This window comes from Portunus trituberculatus, chromosome 10, assembly GCF_017591435.1.
Source record: "Portunus trituberculatus isolate SZX2019 chromosome 10, ASM1759143v1, whole genome shotgun sequence".
Lineage (NCBI taxonomy): Eukaryota > Metazoa > Arthropoda > Malacostraca > Decapoda > Portunidae > Portunus > Portunus trituberculatus.
Window position 1 is genome coordinate 1,454,083 of NC_059264.1, and position 23,583 is coordinate 1,477,665.

At 38.6% G+C, this 23,583-nt stretch overlaps 1 protein-coding gene across 1 annotated transcript; it reads right to left on the bottom strand.

Moving 5' to 3' along the window:
* Positions 1–5,901: 5,901 nt before the first annotated feature.
* On the bottom strand, positions 5,902–22,279 carry LOC123501821 (CD63 antigen-like). The gene is made up of 5 exons (XM_045250850.1): positions 22,122–22,279; positions 12,400–12,588; positions 11,079–11,252; positions 9,389–9,643; positions 5,902–8,667 (listed from the first exon to the last, which is right to left on the bottom strand). Exons 1-5 carry the CDS (start codon positions 22,197–22,199, stop codon positions 8,602–8,604), a joined length of 762 nt encoding a protein of 253 aa, XP_045106785.1. The 5' UTR covers positions 22,200–22,279; the 3' UTR covers positions 5,902–8,601.
* Between the last annotated feature and the right edge of the window lie 1,304 nt (positions 22,280–23,583).

Here is a 23,583-nt window from a genome sequence, read left to right on the forward strand (position 1 = left end):
CCCTGACGCTCTCTCATCTTCTTCATTCTAGCTAATGTAATCTTTTTTATCTTCTGCTTTTGGAAAGCCCCAAGGTTGCCGTAATGGTATCTATGAAAAAAAAAAGATGGTAATCTATCAAGAAAAAAAAACAACAACGCTCGAACACGATTAATGCAAGTAAAGCACATTCGAAATGAACACAGCTCATACATACATCTTTCCTCTACAGCTGGCAGCGGGTAACTGAGGCGGGCGAGTCGAGACAGTCTCTGCCTCCCATCCTACCACACATGAGCCTAATCAGAGTATCCCACAGAGCAAAAAAAAATAAATAAATAAATAAATAAATAAATAAATAAATAAAAAAAAAAAAAAAACTTGTACGCAAGAGTTCAAGTCCGCCGGGACATTTAAATGGGCGGGGCCTCGCGTCCCTTTACACGGTGTTGCCAACCGCTTTCAGATATTTTCCTGCCAAAACTTGATTCTTGGATACTTTTGCTATGTATATATATATATATATATATATATATATATATATATATATATATATATATATATATATATATATATTATTTGAGCCCATTTTTCCATTCCAGCTGTTTAGTAGCCCCTTAATCTTGTAGTTTATTTCCTTCTTCAGGTCAAAGTTCAAAGATGTTCCTGTTTATTTACGTCTTCGTTGTTTCTATTTGGGGCACCAGCAAGACTTCACTTTTTTTTCTTTTGACATATTTCGCTCCATATCCCTTTGTAGGTGGGCACGTTTTCATTTTCACCTTTTGTCACCACTCCTTGCTTTGTCACACTCATCACAAGTACGCCTCTGCTTTTGTCACCACCTTACTCATTATCTCGTTACTCATCACTAAACAGCACGCCTCAGCCCTTGTCACCACCTTACTCATTATCTCGTTACACTCATCACCAGAACGCCTTAGCCTTAGTCACCCTCTTACTCCTTGTCTTGTCACACTTATCACCAGAACCATCACCACCACAACCTTAAAAGCCTCGTCGTTGTACCTTCGTCTTGTAACTGCAACCACCATCACGCTTCACGCTCTCCTCTCATTCATAAACTTCTCAGCCTTAACTTCTCTTTGCCTCGTTTTTTATTACAGCTTTTTCCTTCAGGGTATCAATAAACCACCAATCTAGTCATCCTTCATCACCATATCTTCCTTCACAGTTCCTATACACGTCCCTGGTGGTCTGGTTAGTCTCTTCCTCCTGGCCACAACACCCATTTTCATCACTACCTCCATCCTTGCACTGGCCAAACCATCTCATGTACTCATTCTTCCTAAAAATACCTGGCTCTCTCTTTCTGTTCTCGTCTCTTCACCTGTGTGTCTTTCTCAGGCCACAGGGAAGGCAAGACAGGGCTAAAGTGACGGTCAGGCTGAGATATATTGGCACAGAAAGGTTTGCGGCGTGTGTTGATGTTAGACGCTCTCCATTTCTCTCTCTCCTCTACGCAGGTGCTTTGATGAATCTCTTTGGCGGTAATTTCAAATACAGCTATTTCCTTCCTTACATTAATCAAGGTAAGGCTTTAAGTAACTGGTTCAAGCTTGATAATGTTCGATTTGAAAAGGAGATAAGAAGAAAGTGTTTATCAATGGTGGAAGACTGAAAGATACACATCAGACAACAACGCAGAGGAAGAACAGTACTGAGAGTAGAGGTTGACAGACGATAAAACAGTAAACCACTATTATGAGTTCCCAAAATTTCTCTTAACTAACTTAACAATACCAAGCGAGCCTCATGGACAGTGAGAACTTTAAACACAACACAAAGGGAAGCTACAAGAAGCATGGAACAACAACGCGTGACTTATCTATTTATACGTATGTCTATTCGGTGCAGGGTCCACAGAGGGTATTGAGATTAGATAGCTGTATGAACATAATAATGATAAAGGCGGCATAAATGCATATTATTTAAGTCTTGTCATGTGTAGGGATCAAGTAGGACTTTTTTTTTTTTTTTTTATCAGAGGGAAGAACTGGCAAGGGCAACAAAAATAATTAAACAAAAATACCCACTTAAACCAGCAGTGCCGAACAGAGCGGAGACACAATCAAAAGGGATATCAATGTCTTGAAACCTCTAACTGCCCATCATGTATTGTATTGTAAAGTTAGTTGACTGGCAACATACATAATATTAGTTGAACCCTGCATTACCGTTCTCTTGTCTCTATCCTCCGTTCTTCCTCTGGGCTGCCATATACAAGATTACTGTTGCTATTTTAGTATTGCTAATAGTATACCGTTATCACTGCAGTCACCTCATGTTTAGTGTTATTCATGGATTCATTATATAATTCTCTGAGAGAGAGAGAGAGAGAGAGAGAGAGAGAGTGTTAAAAAATCGTGGCTTACATCCTTGCACACCTGTATCAGCAATTAGTATGTAGTAGGTACACCTGTAAACCTCAGAGAGAGAGAGAGAGAGAGAGAGAGAGAGAGAGAGAGAGAGAGAGAGAGACCTCTATACACACCCAATGACTAAAATAACACACAGTACTAGTTCCATGGTGTACAAGTTTTATTGAGTCTGGCTGTGGCGCCTCGTGAATCAGAGTATTGATAACAGCAGCTCAGCATTGATTACGGGAAGAGGGATGAGATAAATCAATAGGAAAAAGAAAGAGGGAGACATGCATTGAATATTAATACACGAATGATGAAATGGAAGAGGAACAAGAAGACTCAAAACTGCAGCAGGTGTGGTTTTTTTTTTTTTTTTTCGTCATGAGTTGTGTTGTAGTTTAGTTGTGTGTTGTGGGGCAGGTCTTTCTATTATTATTTCACATTTATAGTCTCCCCTTGATCTTAATTTCACTGCTGTGGTCTTTATTGTAGCAGTGGAAGTTTGGTGTTACAATTTCAGTTTCTCTCCTCAAAGCTTATGTTCTGGCTGACCAATTGTACTGATTTAGTGTCTTGTTGGTCTTTAAAGTGTTGTGATGCATGGTAACACTACATTTTGACTCCTGTAACTCATATTTTGACTGCCACAGATTTTCACTCATGATCAAATAAAGCAAGGCAAGTTAATATGGCTGCTAATATATTCTCTTGTTTGTATTGTGATAAGCTTACAATACTTTAACTTTTACAGCATCCAAGTCTTAATAAAAGGCTGCAAGTTTATAATAGAACTAGACTTTTAGAATCTTGGCCTTACTATAGTGCAAAGGTGGGAGTCTTCAGTATATTCTAACAGTATATTCCTTTAGCTCCAAGTTTATAATAGAACCAGACATTTAGAATTTTTGTGGCCTTACTATTGTGCAAAGGTGAGTCTTCAATATATTCTAACAGTATATTCCTTTAGCTCGTCTTATAATGTAAAAGTGCAAGTGTACAATATAATGACACTGCTGTGGTATTGTAAATGGTGCAAGTTTACTGTACACACAATTCCATTACACACCACTGGATGCAACACAAGCAAGGGAATCAAACCAATTAATCGAACCCTTTCAGTGCCTGTAGCTCTAATACCTTCCCGTCACTCACAGGAAGTAAACAAAAGCCATACTATCAATATTTATAGTAACTCCTGCTCCAGTCCAAGTCATCCTGCTACCACTTCCACTCCCTCACTTCATCTCCAGCCTACATAAGTATATAAGCTTGTATGTGAACTTCCCCTATACTGCAGTCATGGTGAAGGTGATTAGTATGTTATCCCACTTTCTTCCACCAGGTTTAGTGTCTTTCCTGCAGTGTCAAGTGAAGTAATGTAGGTCCTCAGTGACAATACCATGGCTGCATGAGTGAAGGGAAGGCGCGCACACAGCAGAAGGGAGCAGGGAAGACTACCATCACCTCACCAGGACTGTCCAGTACAAGAGTTACAATGGCTGAGTGGTACTGTGCTGTTGGCCTTGGCAGAGGTCACTTCAAACAGAGGTGGGTGGCTACTGGCTAGCTAGCTCTACCATTATACTTGTCATAAATGTCCTATACATGAAAAAATCACTTTGTAGAGTATCCAAATTTGCTTACCTATGATATAAAATAAATGGCTTCTTCTTTTTCTCTACTTCAATTAAGGCTTCATAAGGTTACGTATTATACAAGGTTCCTGGGAGAAATACAGCCGAACTTCATTCTCTAATACAATAGTAACTAAAATAAATGCAACAATATATTACGTACTAGTACATAAAAGTATTACAAAATTTGTCTCTTAATGAATATTGTAGCAATTAAAACTAAAGGTCATGAAATTTGAGAGAAAAATATTACAGTTCTCATTTCACACCTACTGTATTTAGTAGTAGTAGTAGTAGTAGTAGTAGTAGTAGTAGTAGTAGTAGTAGTAGTAGTAGTAGTAGTAGTAGTAGTAGTAGTAGTAGTAGATGTAGATGTAGAAGTAGTAGTAGAAGAAAAAGTAGTAGTAGTAGTAGTAGTAGTAGTAGTAGTAGTAGTAGTAGTAGTAGTAGTAGTAGTAGTAGTAGTAGTAGTGATATGAACTTTATAACATGAAGTATCTACAGCACTTAAGCAACTTTGCCTAAAGAATACAAGTGTGGCAATTCAATATATTTTGGCTTTACCCTCTACTGATGCAACGGTAGGTAATGACAACACCATCATCAACATTAGTAGTAGTAGTAGTAGCAGTAGTAGTGATAATAACAGCAGTATCAATAACAACAGTAATAATAGGCAGGCTTTCTAGTTTGGACAATACACAGCTGCCTTCACATAATGCAAGAAGTAAGGCATTCCTCTCACCTATAAGTGAATAATGAGAGAGAGAGAGAGAGAGAGAGAGAGAGAGAGAGAGAGAGAGAGAGAGAGAGAGAGAGAGAGAGAGAGAGAGAGAGAGAGAAACTACTATATAGAAAACAGGATAAAATGTAAAATAAAAAAAAAGTTACGAATATAGCTCAGTATGTGAAAAAAAATAAAGAAAATAATAATCAAATAGTAAATAATGCTGTGGATATGAAAAAATATAACAAAAGAAATTAACCACATGAAAATAGCAATAGTAAACTGACAAAAGAAAACAACCAATGATAACAAAACCACAAGGGAACTGGCAATCAAGTGGGCCTTTTTATATTTTACTTTTTGGTTATTCTTGGCCAGCTTCCCCTATTGCATAAAAATAAATAAATGAAAAAAATAAATTAATAATGTCCGAGGAACACTTTGGCACTCACAAATATACGAGTAACAACATCGAGACAGAGTGCAAGAAGTGGTGGAGGTGCAGTGCTATATGGTAGAGTGCTAGGAACATCACATCATCGAGGAAAACATCTTAAAAAAACTCCATCACCTCACTTATTGTCCCTTGCCCCTAAACCACCAAGGATACGAACACACTGCACTTCTTTTGCTGGGAGGGTAGAGGGGAGTGGATGTCTTGTGTGTCCGAGGCAAGAATGAGTTATCGAAGTAGCCATAGTAGGTAAGCTTGAAGGGTAGGGGGTAGCCTAGAATACCCGGGTGGCAATAATAGGCAAGCTTTAAAGAAATTCATGACTTACGTTCAGTACAGCCACTTGTATTAGATACAGTGTGTTTATTCTTGACTCACTAGGCTTTCCACATTTTACTACTCTTCCAGCAATCGTGTGGTGTTCGTACCCTAAAGATGGCCCTCTCTTTCTACTAGTATATTCACACAGTCTGCATCACCTTGTGTCCTCAATACAGTGCTGTCAGAGGCTGTGAGACTTTCTGAAGTTCAAGGTGTGCTCCAATTACTCATAATATACATCAGTTACTCATGATTTACGTTTCCTGATAAGTAAAAGGCGTTTTTTAAGATTCAGGCTTAGTTTGAAATGGCTTTGTATTTCTGTAACCATGAAATGACTGTGAGTGAGAAACATGCTCTACTTGCAGCATGAAAATGTGGTGATTTGAAACGTCATTCTGTCTTTTCAAATTGGTTTTATTCAGTCAGTTTCTGGTTACAGAGACATGCGAATTTCAAGTTAAGTCCATATATTCTTAAACACATAGTATTATATTTATTTTTCCCACCCAAGTCCTTCCCAAATTCATAAAGGTGCAGTTATTAAAAAGCTGTGATAGTTTATAAAGTTATGCAACATGTACCCCACAACACTCCACTCCCTCCCTTGGACAGTCTCACCACTACCAGCAGAATGCAAATTGAGTAAAAATCCAAGTTTTAGAATATCACACACCTCCCAGATCCCACAAGAAATACCCCTTAAACCATACAAAGCCATCCACTCCTTCCCTCACCTCACCTAGTCTAGTGCAGTATGAAAGCTTGAACAGTCTAATGCCACTAAAGATTGTATCCCACATGCGCCTTCAGTCAGTCATCTCGACACCTTGCAGCAGATCCCAATGAAGTACAGTTAGTCAAGCAGCAAGGTTCTTAAAGCAACATGCATTTCACCATATCAAAATCCCACTGTTCCCTCACTCCATTCCCCACAGCCTTACCTATCTATCTAGTTTAAGCAGTGGTAGTTTCTGAAAGCATTGCGCACCTCCCTAGCTTTCATTAACGTTTATCCTTAGTAATGTGTCTTTCTCACTCTGTCTACAATGGCAACTCAACCAAGCAGTGACCACTCTCGAGTCACAAGCACCTCCCTACAAAAGCATATGTCCTTGTAAGAATGTTCTCGGTAATATCACTATAGTATCCCACTTGTTCACTCTCCCTCCACACAACCTTGCCGCACTCCAAGGGAAGAACAAACAGGTGCATTCTGATTTACGTATGTTTAGCTTGTGTTTTAAGCTAATTGATAAAATGATTTGTGAATTTCAAGGGTCATACAATTTTTAAAAATTTAGAATACGAGTACGATAACTTTGTACCTTCTGATATGCAACACTGAAGACAAATATCCTCAAAAACAAAGCCAAAATAAGCCTACACATTATGATTCACAATGAAGAATTTGCATATACGAATAAAGAATGCCCAAAACTACTGAAAAAAGTAAAAAATGAAAAATAAAAATCTATTGTCAATCTTGATAATCTTATTCACCAATTTACAGAAGTCACTAAGAAGGTACCTCACTAACAAGTCCTGATTCACCAGTACAAACACACTCAGGCATAAACCAGTGCACCTCTCCTTCAGAAATGCACGCGATAAGTAACTTGACACAGACACACCTACCAGTCAATTCTTCTTCTTCTTAGTGTGTGTAGGTGCTATGAAATTCCTCTCCCCCAAGCACTGCATAATTTAGGTACAACTAAGTGCGGTGTCAGACTGTATCACAAGAAAGGAGGGCACCATAGCTAGTTTTACATTAGGTTAGGTTAGGTCAAGTCATATTCTCACTTGAAAGTATTGTAAAGTGAAGCATAGTGAGGCAAAATTTGATTAAGGTAAGTATAGGAAGTTTAGATAAAGTAAGGTAGGGTAAGGCAAAGAAAGTTAATGTTAGGTTAGGTTAGGTAGAATGATTAGTTGGTTTAGTTAATATCAGATACCCTAACCTGACCTAACCCAACCTGACAACTTATTGAACCCACACTAATAAAAACTGCAAAGATTAATACAATTCAAAGTTAGATAACAATTTCACCAATCCAAACCCAAACCTCACCTAACCCACCCAAACAGTAACTAGGATGGCCAGTCTTCACTCACGCCACACAGTGAACACCATTGCCTCTCACACCAACAGTCTGGGTTAATTCCTCCCTTGGGACACACACACCAACACCAAGACTCGGGAAACAAGACAATAATACTGATAATCAATCCGAGCCTCCCTTCATGCTTACAAACTAACAGCAGACCACCGAGACACTCACTATAAGGTAAACTAACCATTATGCATTAAAATAAGTGAAGATACAACAAAATAGAACCAAGAAATGTGACTTCAAGGAGGGGGAAATAAAGAAGCATTAACATATGGTAACAAATCACGAGAAATGAAAGAATTTACCACTTTTCTTAGAAGGTAAGCAAGGAAACAAAAGATGAAAATGCTTGGAAATAAAAATAGTGAGTGTTTATTGTCTTTCTCTTCAAACAAATTCATGGAAAAAGAATTAATAAATAGGCAGGGAAATAAAATAAACAAATAAACAACAAATTATCATGGGCAAGTAGATAACAGAGTAAGTAGAAAACTGGAAACTTTGAATAATAATGATAATAATGAGTAATAATAATCCAAAAGCCCTGCAACTACATCAATAAAGAACACCAGGAAAGAAAATAAGAGAAGTGAAGAAACAAATCATTTTTCCCCATAAATAGAAAAAAAATAAATTAATTAAGCAAAAAACTGAAACAATAGTAATAATAATAAAAAAATAATAATAACAATAAGAGTAAATAGAACCCAATAAACAGCAAAAAAAAAAAAAAAATCAAATAAAATCAAATAAAATCCCAGAATAAAAATGTAAATAAACTGGCCAAGGGGAAAAAATAATTAACAAAGGAGAAGATACACACACTTGTACACACACACACAGAGGCTGTTTGGTGGCAGCCCCAACCAACCAACCAACCAACCACCACCACCACCAGCTCTCCCTCACTAAGCCCAATGGATGCCTTCTTCAGGGGGGTGGTGGGGGTAGCATGGGGAGGGAGGGTGAAGTGCGAGACGTCTTAGAGTATCTCATAACGTTCCTTGACGGCCCTGATGAGACAGCAAGACATCCAAATGCCAATCACCTGTGGAGGGAAGAAAGGTGTGAGTGTGTGAGTGTTTGTGTGTTTGTGTCACTCTTGTAATTAGTTTTTTTTTATTTGTTCTTATATTTGCATTTAGTGAAGGGTATGATTCTCTCTCTCTCTATCTCTATATCTACTTTTTTTCTTTTATATTTGGTCAAGGATATAATTCATTCATTCTCTCTTTCTCTAATTGCTTCATAAGTTATCTGATAAAAATAAAACAGTTCCCCTCTCTCTCTCTCTCTCTTCTTTAAGGCCTCCCACAGACACTAGCATATATCTTTAGTTTACATTTTCTATTTACACGTCAATTACACCACCAATTAACGTGTGTGTGTGGGAGTATCAGTGTGCTGTTAATATTTCTGCAAGCAATATGATGGTAGTGTGTTTATTTACATCTCCTTAACACACACACACACACACACACACACACATCACACACACACACACACACACACACACACACACACAGACACACACACACACACTAGTAGAATAGTCAGGATTAAACATACATCTAACCACACATCACCTCACACACACACACACACACACACACACACACACACACACACACACACACCAGAAAAATATCAAATCCTTTACTCTCCCCCTCATAAACACACGAACCATAAAAAACACACCTACTTCCCTAAACCACCCCTAACAAACTTACACACACCCTTAACCACATCCACAAAAGCACCAAACACACCTGCAGGATAGCCAGGCCCACTATCCCTCCAATGATAGCACCCATGTTGTGGCGAGCAGAGTTGGACAGGGCCTGGTAGCAAGCAGTGGTGTAGATGTTCAGAGGAGAGACAGGATCCTCGTCGTTGAAGATGTTGTGGCCACAGCCTGGCGTAGGATCCTTGCAGCAGGAGTCCGGCACACCCAGCACGGATGACTTGCTGCCGTAAACTGTGGTCTTCCAGTCTGTGTAGTTGGTGGTGCCGCAGCAATCATACTGTGGAGGAAGTAAGGAAGGAGTGCTGTGTTAAAGTAGACTGAATTGAGACTCTACTTAAAGTTACACAGGTTTTTAAGGATGTTTTTGTAGTTCTAATGACACATTATTATGGTTTCTATGTTTTAAGGATGTTTTGATGGTTCTTGTGACAAATTAGTATGGAAGGAGGGAGTGAGCACTGTGCTGAGAAAATATAGAAAACTGAGGCTCTCCTTGAAGCTATAGAGGTTTTCAGGGATGTTTTGATGATTTTAGTGACATTAGTATGATTTCTATGTTTTTAAGATGTTTTCCATGGTTCTAGTGAAGGGTAGTATGATTTTTATGTTATTAAGAGAAGCAATCTTAAAAGTTAGAAGAGAAGGCTGGCTTAAAAGGAAACACATTGAGATGGATGGAAAATTATTTGAGGGGGAGAGAAATAAGGATGGTAGTTAAAGATATGAAGCCCAACTGGAGAGCAGTAGAAAGCGGAGTGCCGCAGGGGTCAGTATTGGCGCCAATACTTTTCCTCATATATATATAAACGACATGCCAGGAGTGAACAGCTACATAAATCTGTTTGCGGATGATGCAAAACTGTGCAGAGTTATAAAGCAAAAAGAGGATTGTGAAATACTGCAAGAAGACCTAAATAAGATCTAGGAATGGAGTAAAAAGTGGGAGATAGAATTCAATGTGGACAAAAGCCATGTCATGGAAATGGGAAAGAGTGAGAGACAACCAGTGGGAATCTATAAGATGGGAGATGGAGTAGAACTGGAGAAAGTAAAAAAAGGAAAAGGAATTGGGAGTGACGATGGAAGAAAACAATCAACCGGTAAGCTATACTGATAGAATTTTCAGACATATAATTTGCTGAGGAATATTGGAATAGCACTTCACTACATGGACAAAGAAATGATGAAGAAATTGATAAGTACTATAATAAGACCCAGATTGGAATATGCAGGAGTAGTATGGACCCCTCATAAAAAGAAACACATAAGGAAGTTGGAGAGACTACAAAAAATGGCTACAAGAATGAATTTGAAGGGATGACATGAGGAGAGACTAAAGGCTATGGATCTACCAACCCTGGAACAGAGAAGGGAGAGAGGGGATCTGATACAAGTTTATAAATTGATCAACAGAATGGACCAAGTGGATAATGAGAAACTGATCCTGAGAGAAGAATATGACATTCGAAGCACAAGATCGCATAGTAAAAAGCTGAGGACGGAAAGATGTCTGAGAGATGTTAAAAAATATAGTTTCCCGCAAAGATGTGTTGAAACGTGGAACAGTTTGAGTGAAGAATTGATGTCGGCAACGAGTGTGCATAATTTTAAAGAAAAATTGATAAGTAGATGTGTAGATGGGGCAACACGAGCATAAAGCCCAGGCCCTGTAAAACTACAACTAAGTAAATACACACACACACAACACTCACATTCATCTGCATGTTATCCCAGGCCTCGGTGACAACATTGTGTGGCTCCCCATACTTATCCATAGAGGAGTTCATGTTGTTCTTGACCAGTTCCTCAATGTTGGGACGCATCACAGCAACGGTGATGGCAGCGGCAAACTCCAGAATCAGAGTCAGCACCATCAGACCAGCGAACTGTGAAGGGATTGAAATTAAATGACTACGAGCAAGGGATTGGAAGAGAATTTAAACGTCATAAGGGCGATATAGCCAAAAAATATAAGAAAGAAAGGAATCAGGAGGGATATTAGTATAGATTTTAACCCAATCAGTCCTGGGACACATTTTTATCTGGAGTTTTGGGTACAATTAGACCATGTTATTGACATTAGGAAAGGTCTATGGAGGTCAGAAGATTAATTGCCACAGTCCTCACTATTTTAACCCCTTCAGTACAGGGACACATTTTCATCAGGAGTTTTGGGTACGATTAGACCATTTTATTAACATTAGGAAAGGTATATGGAGGTCAGAAGATTAATGGGCAAAGTCTTCACTATTTCCATTCCCACATAAGTTTCCAAAGCTGTATAAAATCACCAAATAGTAAGCAGAATGAATATGGAAAAGCATCATGGTACTGAAAGGGGTAAGAGGTCATAAGGAGGAAATAGCAAGAAAATGTAAGAAAAAGGAAATGAGGAGGGAAATAAATGATCATAAGGGAAATTAAGTGAAGGTTTTAAGGTAGTATTTAGCATAAAGGCCTTGTATAAGAGAATTGTATGGATAATAATGGGTAACAGTAGAGGAAAGGAAATAATGACCCCTCTGAAGGTTTTAATGTAAGGGAAGGAGATTGCAAGGAGAATATGGACAAATCTGATGGTTTAACAATTGAGCGAGTGAGAAGGAGAATAGGAAGGGAGATGAGGGAAGATTTGACAGTTTTACGATGGAAAAGAAGATGAGAAGAGAAATAAGGATAAATTTGATGGTTTTAACGTGAGAAGGAAATGTGAGGGGAAATAAAAACAACAGAAGGGAAAGTAATAAGGGAAGATCTGTGAAGAAAAGAACAAGAACAGAGAAAAGAAAAGAAAAGAAAAGAAAAGAAAAGAAGAAACGAATAAAAGCAATAAAAGAACAAGAAAAAAAGAAAGAAAAGAGATAAAAGAAAGAAAAAAAGAAGAGAAAAAAAAGAAAAGAACAAGAACAAGAAGCAATCGTAAAAGAAGAGACAGTTTCTGATGGAGATGAACAAGAACAAGAAAAAAACAAGAACAACACGAACAACAACCAGCCATAACACAAGAGACAAAAACAGCAACAAACCACTCACCACTTTCAGCATGAAGACATTCTCGCGCTTGGCCCCGCAGCAACCGAAGAAGGAGATGACCAGGATAATACCACCAAGGATGATGATGCCAATGGCCGGGGTCTCATACTGCTCCCCGAAGAAGTTCAAGTAGGCAGAGAAGAAGCCCTGAGCAATGCCACCGACGATGATCAGCAGCAGGCCCGAGATCTGAGGAAGGAGCCGGAGGAGGTGTGTTTATACTGGTGGTGGTGGTGGTGGTGGAGAAATGGCTTGAAATAGAATAGAGAAAGATGAAAATATAGTAGAAGAGAAGAGCAAAGGAAAGGAAAGGAGAGGACAGGAAGAGTAAAAAGAATATAAAAAAAAACATTTCTCAAACATACACAATGTGAGAGAGAGAGAGAGAGAGAGAGAGAGAGAGAGAGAGAGAGAGAGAGAGAGGAAAACATGAGTATGATAACTATAGAAAAGATAGAGACAGGAAATGACACACACACACACACACACACACACACACACACACACACACACACAGGAAGCCACACTGCCCTTTACCATTTCATTATACACATTCCTCACCACTTGTATTCAAGAAATGCACAAAACAAACACAGAGAATGAACTGATACAAGAAACCGCACTGACAATATAAACAAACACGGTCGTTCACTCTAACACACAGTAAGGATGAGGGAAAAGAAGCACAGCAAGCACATGTGATACTAAATGTGTGCTGGAAATATACACTAGATTAAGAAATGATGGAAAAATACATTATAGATACACCAAGGGATAGATGCAGTGAATGGAATGACTGAATGAAACACACATGAACAGGGAAGCAAGGCAAAGATCCTGAATATTGCAAAACACACACACACACACACACGCTAAAGTGATACCTGACTAAATAAATAAAAATGACAGAGATAATACAAACATCAGTATAAAGAATTAGAAGTATGCTATCATGTGTCATTAAGACTACAAGACACACACACACACACACACACACACACACACACACACACACACACACACGAGGAAAAAAGGTTAAAGGAAGAAAAAGAAGGCATAACTGAAGGTAAACAAAGGATGAAGAGATACAAACAGCATCTCAGAACCACACAACCACACAAGCACGCAAACACACACACACACACACACACTAGGAAAAAAATTAAACAAGTAAAAATACACATGAATGGAATGCAAAGAAAGACAAATGATATCTCAGAACCACACATAGTACATATGTGTGCACGCACACACAGGCCTATCCGAAGATCGGAAATAATGAGCTCTGAGCTCGTTCTGTAGGGTAATGTCTGGCTGTCTTGTCAAAGACTGCAGCAGATCAAACAGTGACACACACACACACACACACACACACACACACACACACACACACACACACACACATATGTACTCAACAAGTGTGCTAAGCAAGAAGCCAGAGAGGTGCTAGTAGAGGCAGCATTAGGCAGCTCTGGGCTTTCCTTCCTCAGTTTGCCTCAATAAGGAGAACGTCCCTTTCTCGTTTAAGGACACCAGACAAAGAGAAAAGGAACAATGGTGCTTCATGTTAAAATAAAGAATAAAAGTGACCACCATTTCTTGTATTAGTTAGATGAGCATACATACACATACCAAATGTGTCCCATGAAAACCTCGAGAATCTTTTTACTCTGCATTGATAAATAGACAAAGCCCAAATAACATGACTGTCTCATGAAAACCTTGGGGAAACATTTTAACCACTATTCATAGATAGACAGACAGACACACACACACACACACACACACACACACACACACCAAGGCTCTTCCTCCCGCAAAAAAGACTTTGGAATCTTTTTAACCACTTCACTTATAGAAATACAGATAGATAAATAAACACATGCACATAACAAGACTGTATCCCTTAAGACTTCAGAAACTCCTTAATCACTTCACTTATCACAGCAATATAGATGAAAAGATAAATTGATAGATAGATAGACACAGACAAAAGCATAAACACATACACCAAGATGTCTGCCCAAAATATGACTTCAAAAACTTTATAATCACTTCACTTCACACAAGGAAATATAGATAGATACATAAATACAGACCATACATACATGCCAAGGCTGTATTCCTTAAAAAAAACTTCATAAACTTCACAACCCATTCACTTCTCACTTAAATATATATAGATAGGAAGATACAGCATACATACATACATACACATACCATGGCTGTATCCTTTTAACCCCTACAATACTGAGACACACTTTTACCTTGAGATTTATGTATGATTAGACCATTTTATTGACATTAGGAAGGGTCTATGGAGATCAGAAGATTAATGGACACAGTCTTCACTAATTTCAATCCCTCACATAAGTTTCTCAAGCTATATAAGATCACCAAATAGTCACCAGAATGAATATGGAAACACATCATGGTACTCAACACTTCTCACATAAAGATATAGATAGACAGATACATCATACATACATACACATACCATGGCTGTATTCTTCTAAAATGCTTCATCACTTCACCATTCACACAGAAATACAGATAGATAGACAGATACAGCATACATACATACATACACATACCATGGCTGTATCCACCATTCACACAGAAATACAGATAGACACACACTGGGACTGGCCGTTTTTTTTTCACCCTTTCTGTTGCTCTTGGCCAGTCTTCCCTCTTACATTAAAAAGAAGAAAGAAAACGTGGCTGTATTCTCTCAAAACTCTTCATTACATCACCTCTTGCATAGAACACATGTACATACACTAACCACCCACACAGGACACACACGAGCAAACTAGCCACACAGGACACACACACACAAACCAGACACAGGCACATAGAACACACACACATACAATCACACAGGACACACACACATACACACAAACAAGGCACACACAACTTTTTCACCTATTCACCCCTGAGACACACACACACACACACACAGCACTCCTACCACCTTTCTCCCGGGGAAATTACCAAAAACACCATCTCTTACTCACGCTAAACCAGAACCTCCACCAGCATGTCGTCCAGTAGGGGTGACAGAGGGGTGTGTCAGGAAGGATAGGCGGTGTGTCAACCCTACGATACATCCTGCCTTAATCAAACTGGCAGGGTGTGAGTGAGTGTCTTGTGGGTGTAGCCAGTGGAAGAGTGACTGAGTGACTTGTGACTTGCAGAGGTTTATAGTTTGAGCATGTGATTAAGTCCCAGTGTGTCAGAGGGGTGTGGGTGTGGGAGGGGGATGGGGTGATGGGAAGATGGGGAAGGGGAGGGGGTGTGTATTGTGCTGTTCATTGTATTGTTATGCACCACTGACTTGCTTTTTCTTCAATTCCACTCATTCACTTGTTCACTGTTGTATTTCTTCTCCTCCTCCTCCTCCTCCTTTTCTTCCTTTTTTCACTTGTTCATTGTTGCATTTATCCTCCTCCTTTCTCCTCCTCTTCTCCCTTTCCTTCCTTCCTTCCTTCTTCTTCTTCCTCCTTCTCCTTTTCTTCCATTTTCACTTGTTCATTGTTGCATTTATCTTCCTCCTTTCTCCTCCTCCTCCTCTCTTCTTCCTTTCCTTCTTTCCTCTTCCCTCCTCCTCCTCCTCCTTGTTTTTCTTGTTCTCTTTTTTTATGTTTCTTTTTTCTTGTTCTTCTTTGTCTTTCTATTCCTTCATTTGGGCTGCTTCTTTATCTATTTGTTTTTCTTGTTTTATTTTTTTTACTTCCTCCTTCTCCTTCTTTTTTTTTTCATTTCTTCTTCCTCTTTCTCTTTCTTCATTTTGGTTCTGGATGTCTTTTTTTTTTTTTTGTCTTTCTTCTTCCTCTCTTCTTTTGTTTCATTTTGGTTCTATTGTCTTTGTTTCCTTCTCTTCCTCTTCTTCTATTTCGTGAGATTGTATTTTCTGTTTCTCTTTCCTCTTCTCCTTCTTCCTTTTGTTTCCCAGATTCACTTTCAGCTTCTAATCTCTACCTCCTCTTCCTCTTTCTCTTCTATCTGTCCTTTATCTCCTCTTCCTTCACTCTTATCTCTGTTTCTTCCTCCTCCTTCTTACCTATCCTCATTTATCTACTTTTAATATTTTCCTTCTCACTTCTCAAATCATCTTCATTTACTTTCGCTTTGTGTGTGTGTGTGTGTGTGTGTGTGTGTGTGTGTGTGTGTGTGTGTGTGTGTGTGTGTGTGTGTGTGTGTGTGTGTGTGTGCACTTAAGTTCAGGACTGTCAGCATAGTACAGGGATTAACATTGTCAAAGGAATACAAAACACACTGGGATCAGGTGAAGAACATAAAACCACCACCACCACCACCACCACCACCATTACACTACAGGTTCTATTCAGAAACACTGCTCACTCTCTCTCTCTTTCAGCCACTATTTATCAAGGCCACAGAGATGATTAGCTAAATTTTCACGAGTATTCCTTCTCTCAATAACACAAATATCATGTTAATCTGCCTCTTGTGAAGCAAAAACACTCTTAATAACCTGTATAGCTTTAAACTACAGGCTTTTGAATGAAGCAGTGAGGCATTTAAGCCCTTCAGTACCATGGTGTGTTTCTGTATTCATTCTACTTACTATTTGATGATTTTATACAGCTAGAGAAACTTATGTGGTGGATTAAAACAGTGAAGACTGTGACCATTAATCTCCTAACCTTCAATAGACCCTTCTTTTGTCAATAAAATGGTCTAATAGTACACAAATCTCAAGGTAAAAATGTGTCCCAGTACTGAAGAGGTTGAGTTGTAGAGTGCAGTACTAAGTTTTCTTGCTATTAATAACCTGTGTAGCTTCAAACTAGGGGCTTATGAAAGTGGTGGGAGACTTTTAATCCTTTCAAAACTGGGACACATTTTACTGAGATTTGTGTACGATTAGATCATTATATTGACATTAGGAAGGGTCTATGGAGGTCAGACGATAAATAGTCACAGTCTTCACTATTTTAATCCCCCCCACGTAAGTTTCTGAAGCTGTATAAAATGACTAGACAGCAGAATGAATATGGAAAAGCACCATGGTACTTAAGGGGGTTAAAGTTGTAGAATATAGTAATACATTTTCTTCTAAGTATTTTTTTTTATGCAAGAGGGGAAGCCGGCCAAGGGCGAGGAAGAAAAAAAACTCACTGATTGCTAGTTCCCTTTAAGATCCAAGAGTTAACCGAAAGTCAGGGATAAATATCTTGAAACCTCCCCCTTAAAAAAATTGCAGCGTCTTACCCAAAATCCATCCATCCATCCCCCTTAAAAGAAGTCAAGTCGTAGGAAGATGGAAATACAGAAGCAGGCAGAGAGTTCCAGAGTTTGCCAGAGAAAGGTAAGAATAAGTGAGAGTACTGGTGCACTCTTGTATTAGCGAGTTGAACAGAATAGGGATGAGAAGATCAAATAATGAGGAACCAGATGAAATAATGAAGAATAATCAACACCACTACCATCACCGCCTACACCACCAGCATCACTATTATACGGTAAATAAGCCATCACACCTCTCACAGCTGTTTAGGAGTGATATTACTGCCGCCACCCCCTCCAATTAACCTGTGTGATTATTGTACCTGGCAGCTGCTCACCTGTTCTAGTAATTTGTACACACTATATTATGAGAGAGAGAGAGAGAGAGAGAGAGAGAGAGAGAGAGAGAGAGAGAGAGAGAGAGAGAGAGAGAGAGAGAGAGTCAAAATACAAGATAGTTAGCTAAACAGAAGCCAAATGAATAAAATAATGTATATATGAATCTCTATTTAGTTCCAATTGTTGTTTATCATTTAAATAAGATGCCAGATATTTGTTTTCCTTCTTTCAATGCATAAGGAAATCTGACACATGATGAGAAGTGAAATACATAAAAGAAATCAAATAAAGACTCAATAAAGATAAGACAGTTAAAAAAAATAAATAAATAATGAAAAATAAATTATAAGTGTCTTGATATTTGTTCTGGGCATTGTAGAAGTCACACACACACACACACACACACACACACACACACACACACACACACACTATCACTATTACAAACATTATCACCATTACACACACTCACCACCACACACCATCACCATCACACACACACACACACACACACCATCCAAAAATAATGAATATAATGATAGAGATGACTACTACAATAACACAACAATACACACACACACACCTCAAACAGACCAACCCAGTGCTTCCTAGTGACCAAGATAACAGTGACACAAGACAAGATAAAGATAACCCATCATTACTGAAACAACAGCCTTCTATCATACTTAACATCAAAACTCAGATATTTTTTTCTCATTTCTCCCTTCAACCTAAATTCTTTCCTCCATATCTTCCTCTGTGCTTTTCCTCCTTTGATTGAGGCCATCCATAAAAAAAATAAATAAATAAAAAAAAAAAGAGGAAAAAAAAAGTCAGCGATGAGATTAAACACTTACATAGATAACCAAACCAGAGGGAAAAAGAGTGAAAGATTTAAAAGAAAGTCAATGAGATCAAACACAACACACAAAGACAACCAAGAAAAAAAAAAAAAAAAAAAAAAAAAAAATTGAAGAGAAAAAAAAGCCAGCAATGAGATAAAAACACTTACATAGATAACCAACTCACCACCACCACCACCACCACCCATGACTCCAGCATCAGTTTATCCATTGTCCCTTCTACTTAGCCACTCAGTTTGCCTCTTTGTGTCGCTCCCACTGACTTCTTTCATCTGGCAGTAATCCCCACACAAGATCTGGCCGGCTGGAGGAGTGTTGTGGGGATAAGCTGAGCACTTAAACCTTTCCTTCACTTGTCACTTGTCACAGGTGGACGATACAGAGAAGATTGATGGATTTTTTATGTTTTTTTTATGTGAAAGGGAAAATTTGGCACAGGGGAACGAATAAATGAATAAATGAATAAATGAATGAATGAATAAATAAATAAATAATAGTAATAATGATAAGTTACATAGAAAAGGAAGGCCTACTTAGATGCCAGTTCCCAAGCAGGTCAGAGAGAGAGAGAGAGAGAGAGAGAGAGAGAGAGAGAGAGAGAGAGAGAGAGAGAGAGAAATACAAAGAACAAAGAACAAAGAAAAAAGAGCAAAAAGAGGAAAAGAAGAGAATGAAGACAAGGCTACGATAAGGAATAAAAAAAAAAAGGCATGTTATCTGCAGCCTGTACTGTCCTGCACCAGCCTGTACCAAACCACACCAAGGCTGCTCACACGCCCTTCACAAAAGCAGGACACACACACACACACACACACACACACACACACACACACTGGGCTGGCTAACAGTGAATAGATAAGTAGATAGATAGATGAATTAATAGACAGATGGAGATAGATAGGAAGGAAGATAAGTGAATAGATAGAAGAAATGGATTGAGATAGAAATAGATAGAATAGACAAATGAAGAGATAGATGTGTGTGTGTATTCACCTAGTTGTAATTTTACAGGGCCTGGGTATCATACTCGTGTGGCCCCGTCTCCATATCTACACACATCCAACCTTCCTTTAAAACTATGCACACTCCTCGCTGACACCACCTCCTCACTCAAACTATTCCACACCTCCACACATCTTTGTGGAAACTATATTTCTTCACATCCTTCAAGCATATTCTCTTGGCTTTTTACTATGCGATCTCGTAGTTCTATTTAAATTTTCCTCTCTCAACATCATTTGCTCATTATCCACTTCATCCAAACCGTTCAACAGTTTATAAACCTGTATTAAATCTCCTCTTTCTCTTCTTTGTTCCAAGGTAAGCAAATTAATTTCTTCTAATCTCTCCTCATAGGTCATTTCTGCCAATTCCGGTACCATTTTTGTTGCCATTCTGTGTGTGGGTGTGTGGGTGTGGGTGTGGGTGTGTGTGTGTGTGTGTGTGTGTATCAATGAATGTTTCCAGTTGTAGTAAGAAGAAAAGAATCTCTCCTATAAGTGGCCATTTTAGGCCCTCTCGACAAATTTTTGTATATTGCTATCAGGTCTCCCTTTCTCTTCTGTTTTCCAGGGTTGGAAGTTGCATTCTTTTCAATGTGTGTGTGTGTGTGTGTGTGTGTGTATCAATGAATGTTTCCAGTTGTAGTAAGAAGAAAAGAAAGAGGAAATGAAAAAGGAAATTAGAGAAAAAAGAGGAAAAAAAAAAAAAAAAAAAAAAAAAAATAGGAAGAAAACAAGGAAAGGAAAAGAAAGAAAAGAAGGAAAAGAAAAAGGAATACTGAAAAAAAGAAAGACAAGAAAAGAAAAGAAAAATAGGAAAAGAGGAAAGGAAATGGAAGACGTATTACGAAAAAAAAAAAAAAAAAAAAAAAGAAAAGAAAAAACAAAGCAGGAATCAAACAGTGACCTTGATTGCATGACACAGTGAAATGGGATAATGTAACCTAACCACCACCACCACCATCACATCACCATCATTATTACATACATTTTCAGCCTCACCATAACCACTGTATCATCACCACCACCACTATCGTCCTATCAGCATCACCACCATTATCATTGCACCACCACCATCATTACTAATACCACCACCACCACTGTATCACCACTAATCCACCATATCACCACCATTACACCACAAACCTCATCTTCATCACCATCCCTATCAATACCACCACCACCACTACTATTACACCATGAAAATCACCACCATTCCTACCACATCACCACTATTGCCCAATCAACATCACCACTACTATTACATCACCATTCCTAACACATCACCACAAACCCACCATATTACCACCATTCCACATCACCACAAACCCATCAATCATAATCAAACGTCAACCTAGACAGCCTATTACATTTTCGATAGGCCTATGAAGCTATGGAAAACTGGCTTAACACATCAAATTCTTCCCTATTACTATATTTCTTTAAACTTTTACTATATGACTGTTACCCTAAGCAGCCTATCACAATTCTAGTAGGTTTATAAGGAAGACTGACTCATCTCATAGAACAATCTGGAAACTGGCAAACACGTGACTGCATTTTCTTTGACTGGCAACAAACACTCACATTTCGCCACTACACAGCCTATCACGCTAACACAGAGGACTAAGGAGAAATTATAGGCTCATACACTCAAATCTCGTCCTACACAGCCTGCTGCATTAATACAAGACATCTTTTCCAGACTGGCTAATTTTTTTTCAATCTTTAAGAGAACTGGTATTTCAAATAGGCCTTTTTTTTGTTGTTGCTCTAGGCTGGCTTTCCCTCTTACATAAAAAAAGAAGCCTAAAAAGAAATATAGGCTGTATTTTTTCTCCCTTTGTTTCGTTTTTTTATTTTTATTTTTTGTCATTACTCAAAATTTCACCCCATACAGCCTAGTCATAAGCCTATACAAAAAAAGATATGCCTACTGCTTTACCCCTCTCCCTCTCCCCCCCCCCTAAGCACAAGCAAGCAGGTCACAGGTCCCAGGTCAAAGGTTACTAGTATCGATAATGACCACTTCAGCCTACCCTCCCCCTACCCACCACCACCATCACCACCTGAGGCCTAAACATAAGCCTACAGACACAAAGAGACAGGTTCAGTACGTGTGTAGATAACGAAAAACGCACATATGACGTCATTTTTGTCGCTAGGAGCCGCGCACGCACACACGTACAAACACATACATACATACATGCATACATACATACACACGCATATGTATATAATCTTAACTTTCAATACTCACAAAGAAGATGAAGTTGAAGATAAACACCAAATATTTGACCGTTAAAGGACCACATCCTAAATTGTTGGTATTCGCCATATTGCAGGACCAGGACTTCGCAGCGACTCCTCTCCTCAATGTCTCAGGGGTGACTGAGTAATTTTCGCAGCGAGTCACCCCCTCACCCCGCTGTCATCGCTGCCATCACCTCCCGCCCACATTGTCGTACCATAGGCCTTGTTATAATGGTGATAGTAATAGTGAAAATAATAGTAAGAGTGGAGAATAATATTAATAAGGGTCTTCACTAAATTTGTTGTTGTTTAAATTTATCATATTGGTTATTAGTACAAGAATTCAAGGTAATTTCAATATTGGGTGTTTTAGAAGCGTGTTTTATTATCTGTTCCAAGTATGTGACAATTGCGTTTGCTATTTTGTTGTGTATTATCATCACTATTATTTTCATCATTATTATCATCATTTCAGTGGGTTAATATTCTCTCAATCAACATTCACAGTACAACATCATTACAATTCCGCTGTTTATCAAGTGCAAAAATAAAAAAAATAACAAACAGGATTCACGCAATTTATATTTTCTCATGGCAACACAAATCTACCACAATTAAAAAGTGGAATCTGGCGGAGGAGTCTTGAAGATGGTAATTATCGTACGTGTGGCATACAGGAAACCTTCGTCAGAGTCACATGTCCAACCTGTTGCCAAATGTACGGGAATTGACTCACGTTAGCTAATCAATATGTGTCTCGTATTCAAAGGCCGTGGAGATGACGAGTCGGGTTTCCATGGTCGTTTCTCGCTATACATGTCCCAAAGGCCTTGAAAACCCAACTGACTTCTTCTTGAGGTTTTTGAGATATAGGTCAACTCATAAAAACCATCTTAATAACACGAATAGGCTATGCTAAATGTTGATAAAGAAGTGTGCGCAATATTACCGTTGTGCTATCACAGAAATCATAAAAGAAAAAAAAAGTTATTGGATATCTTGTTCGTTTCACCCAGAGCCTGCTACGTCATTGCCAGAACCATGAAAACCCTTGAAAAACCCTTATAACTTCCACAAGACACCCCAGAACGTTACGAGAACCATGAAAACTTATTGAAAACCCCAATAACTTCCAGTAAACACAGCAAACCATCACAACAACCATGAGAACTTACTGAGAACCTCAATAACTTCCAGTAAACACAGCAAACCATCACAACAACCATGAAAACTTATTGAGAACCCCAATAACTTCCACACAACACAGCAAACCCTCACTAGAACCACGAAAACTTATTGAGAACCCCAATAACTTCCACACAACACAGCAAACCCTCACTAGAACCACGAAAACTTATTGAGAACCCCAATAACTTCCACACAACACAGCAAACCCTCACTAGAACCACGAAAACTTATTGAGAACCCCAATAACTTCCACACAACACAACAAACCCTCACTAGAACCA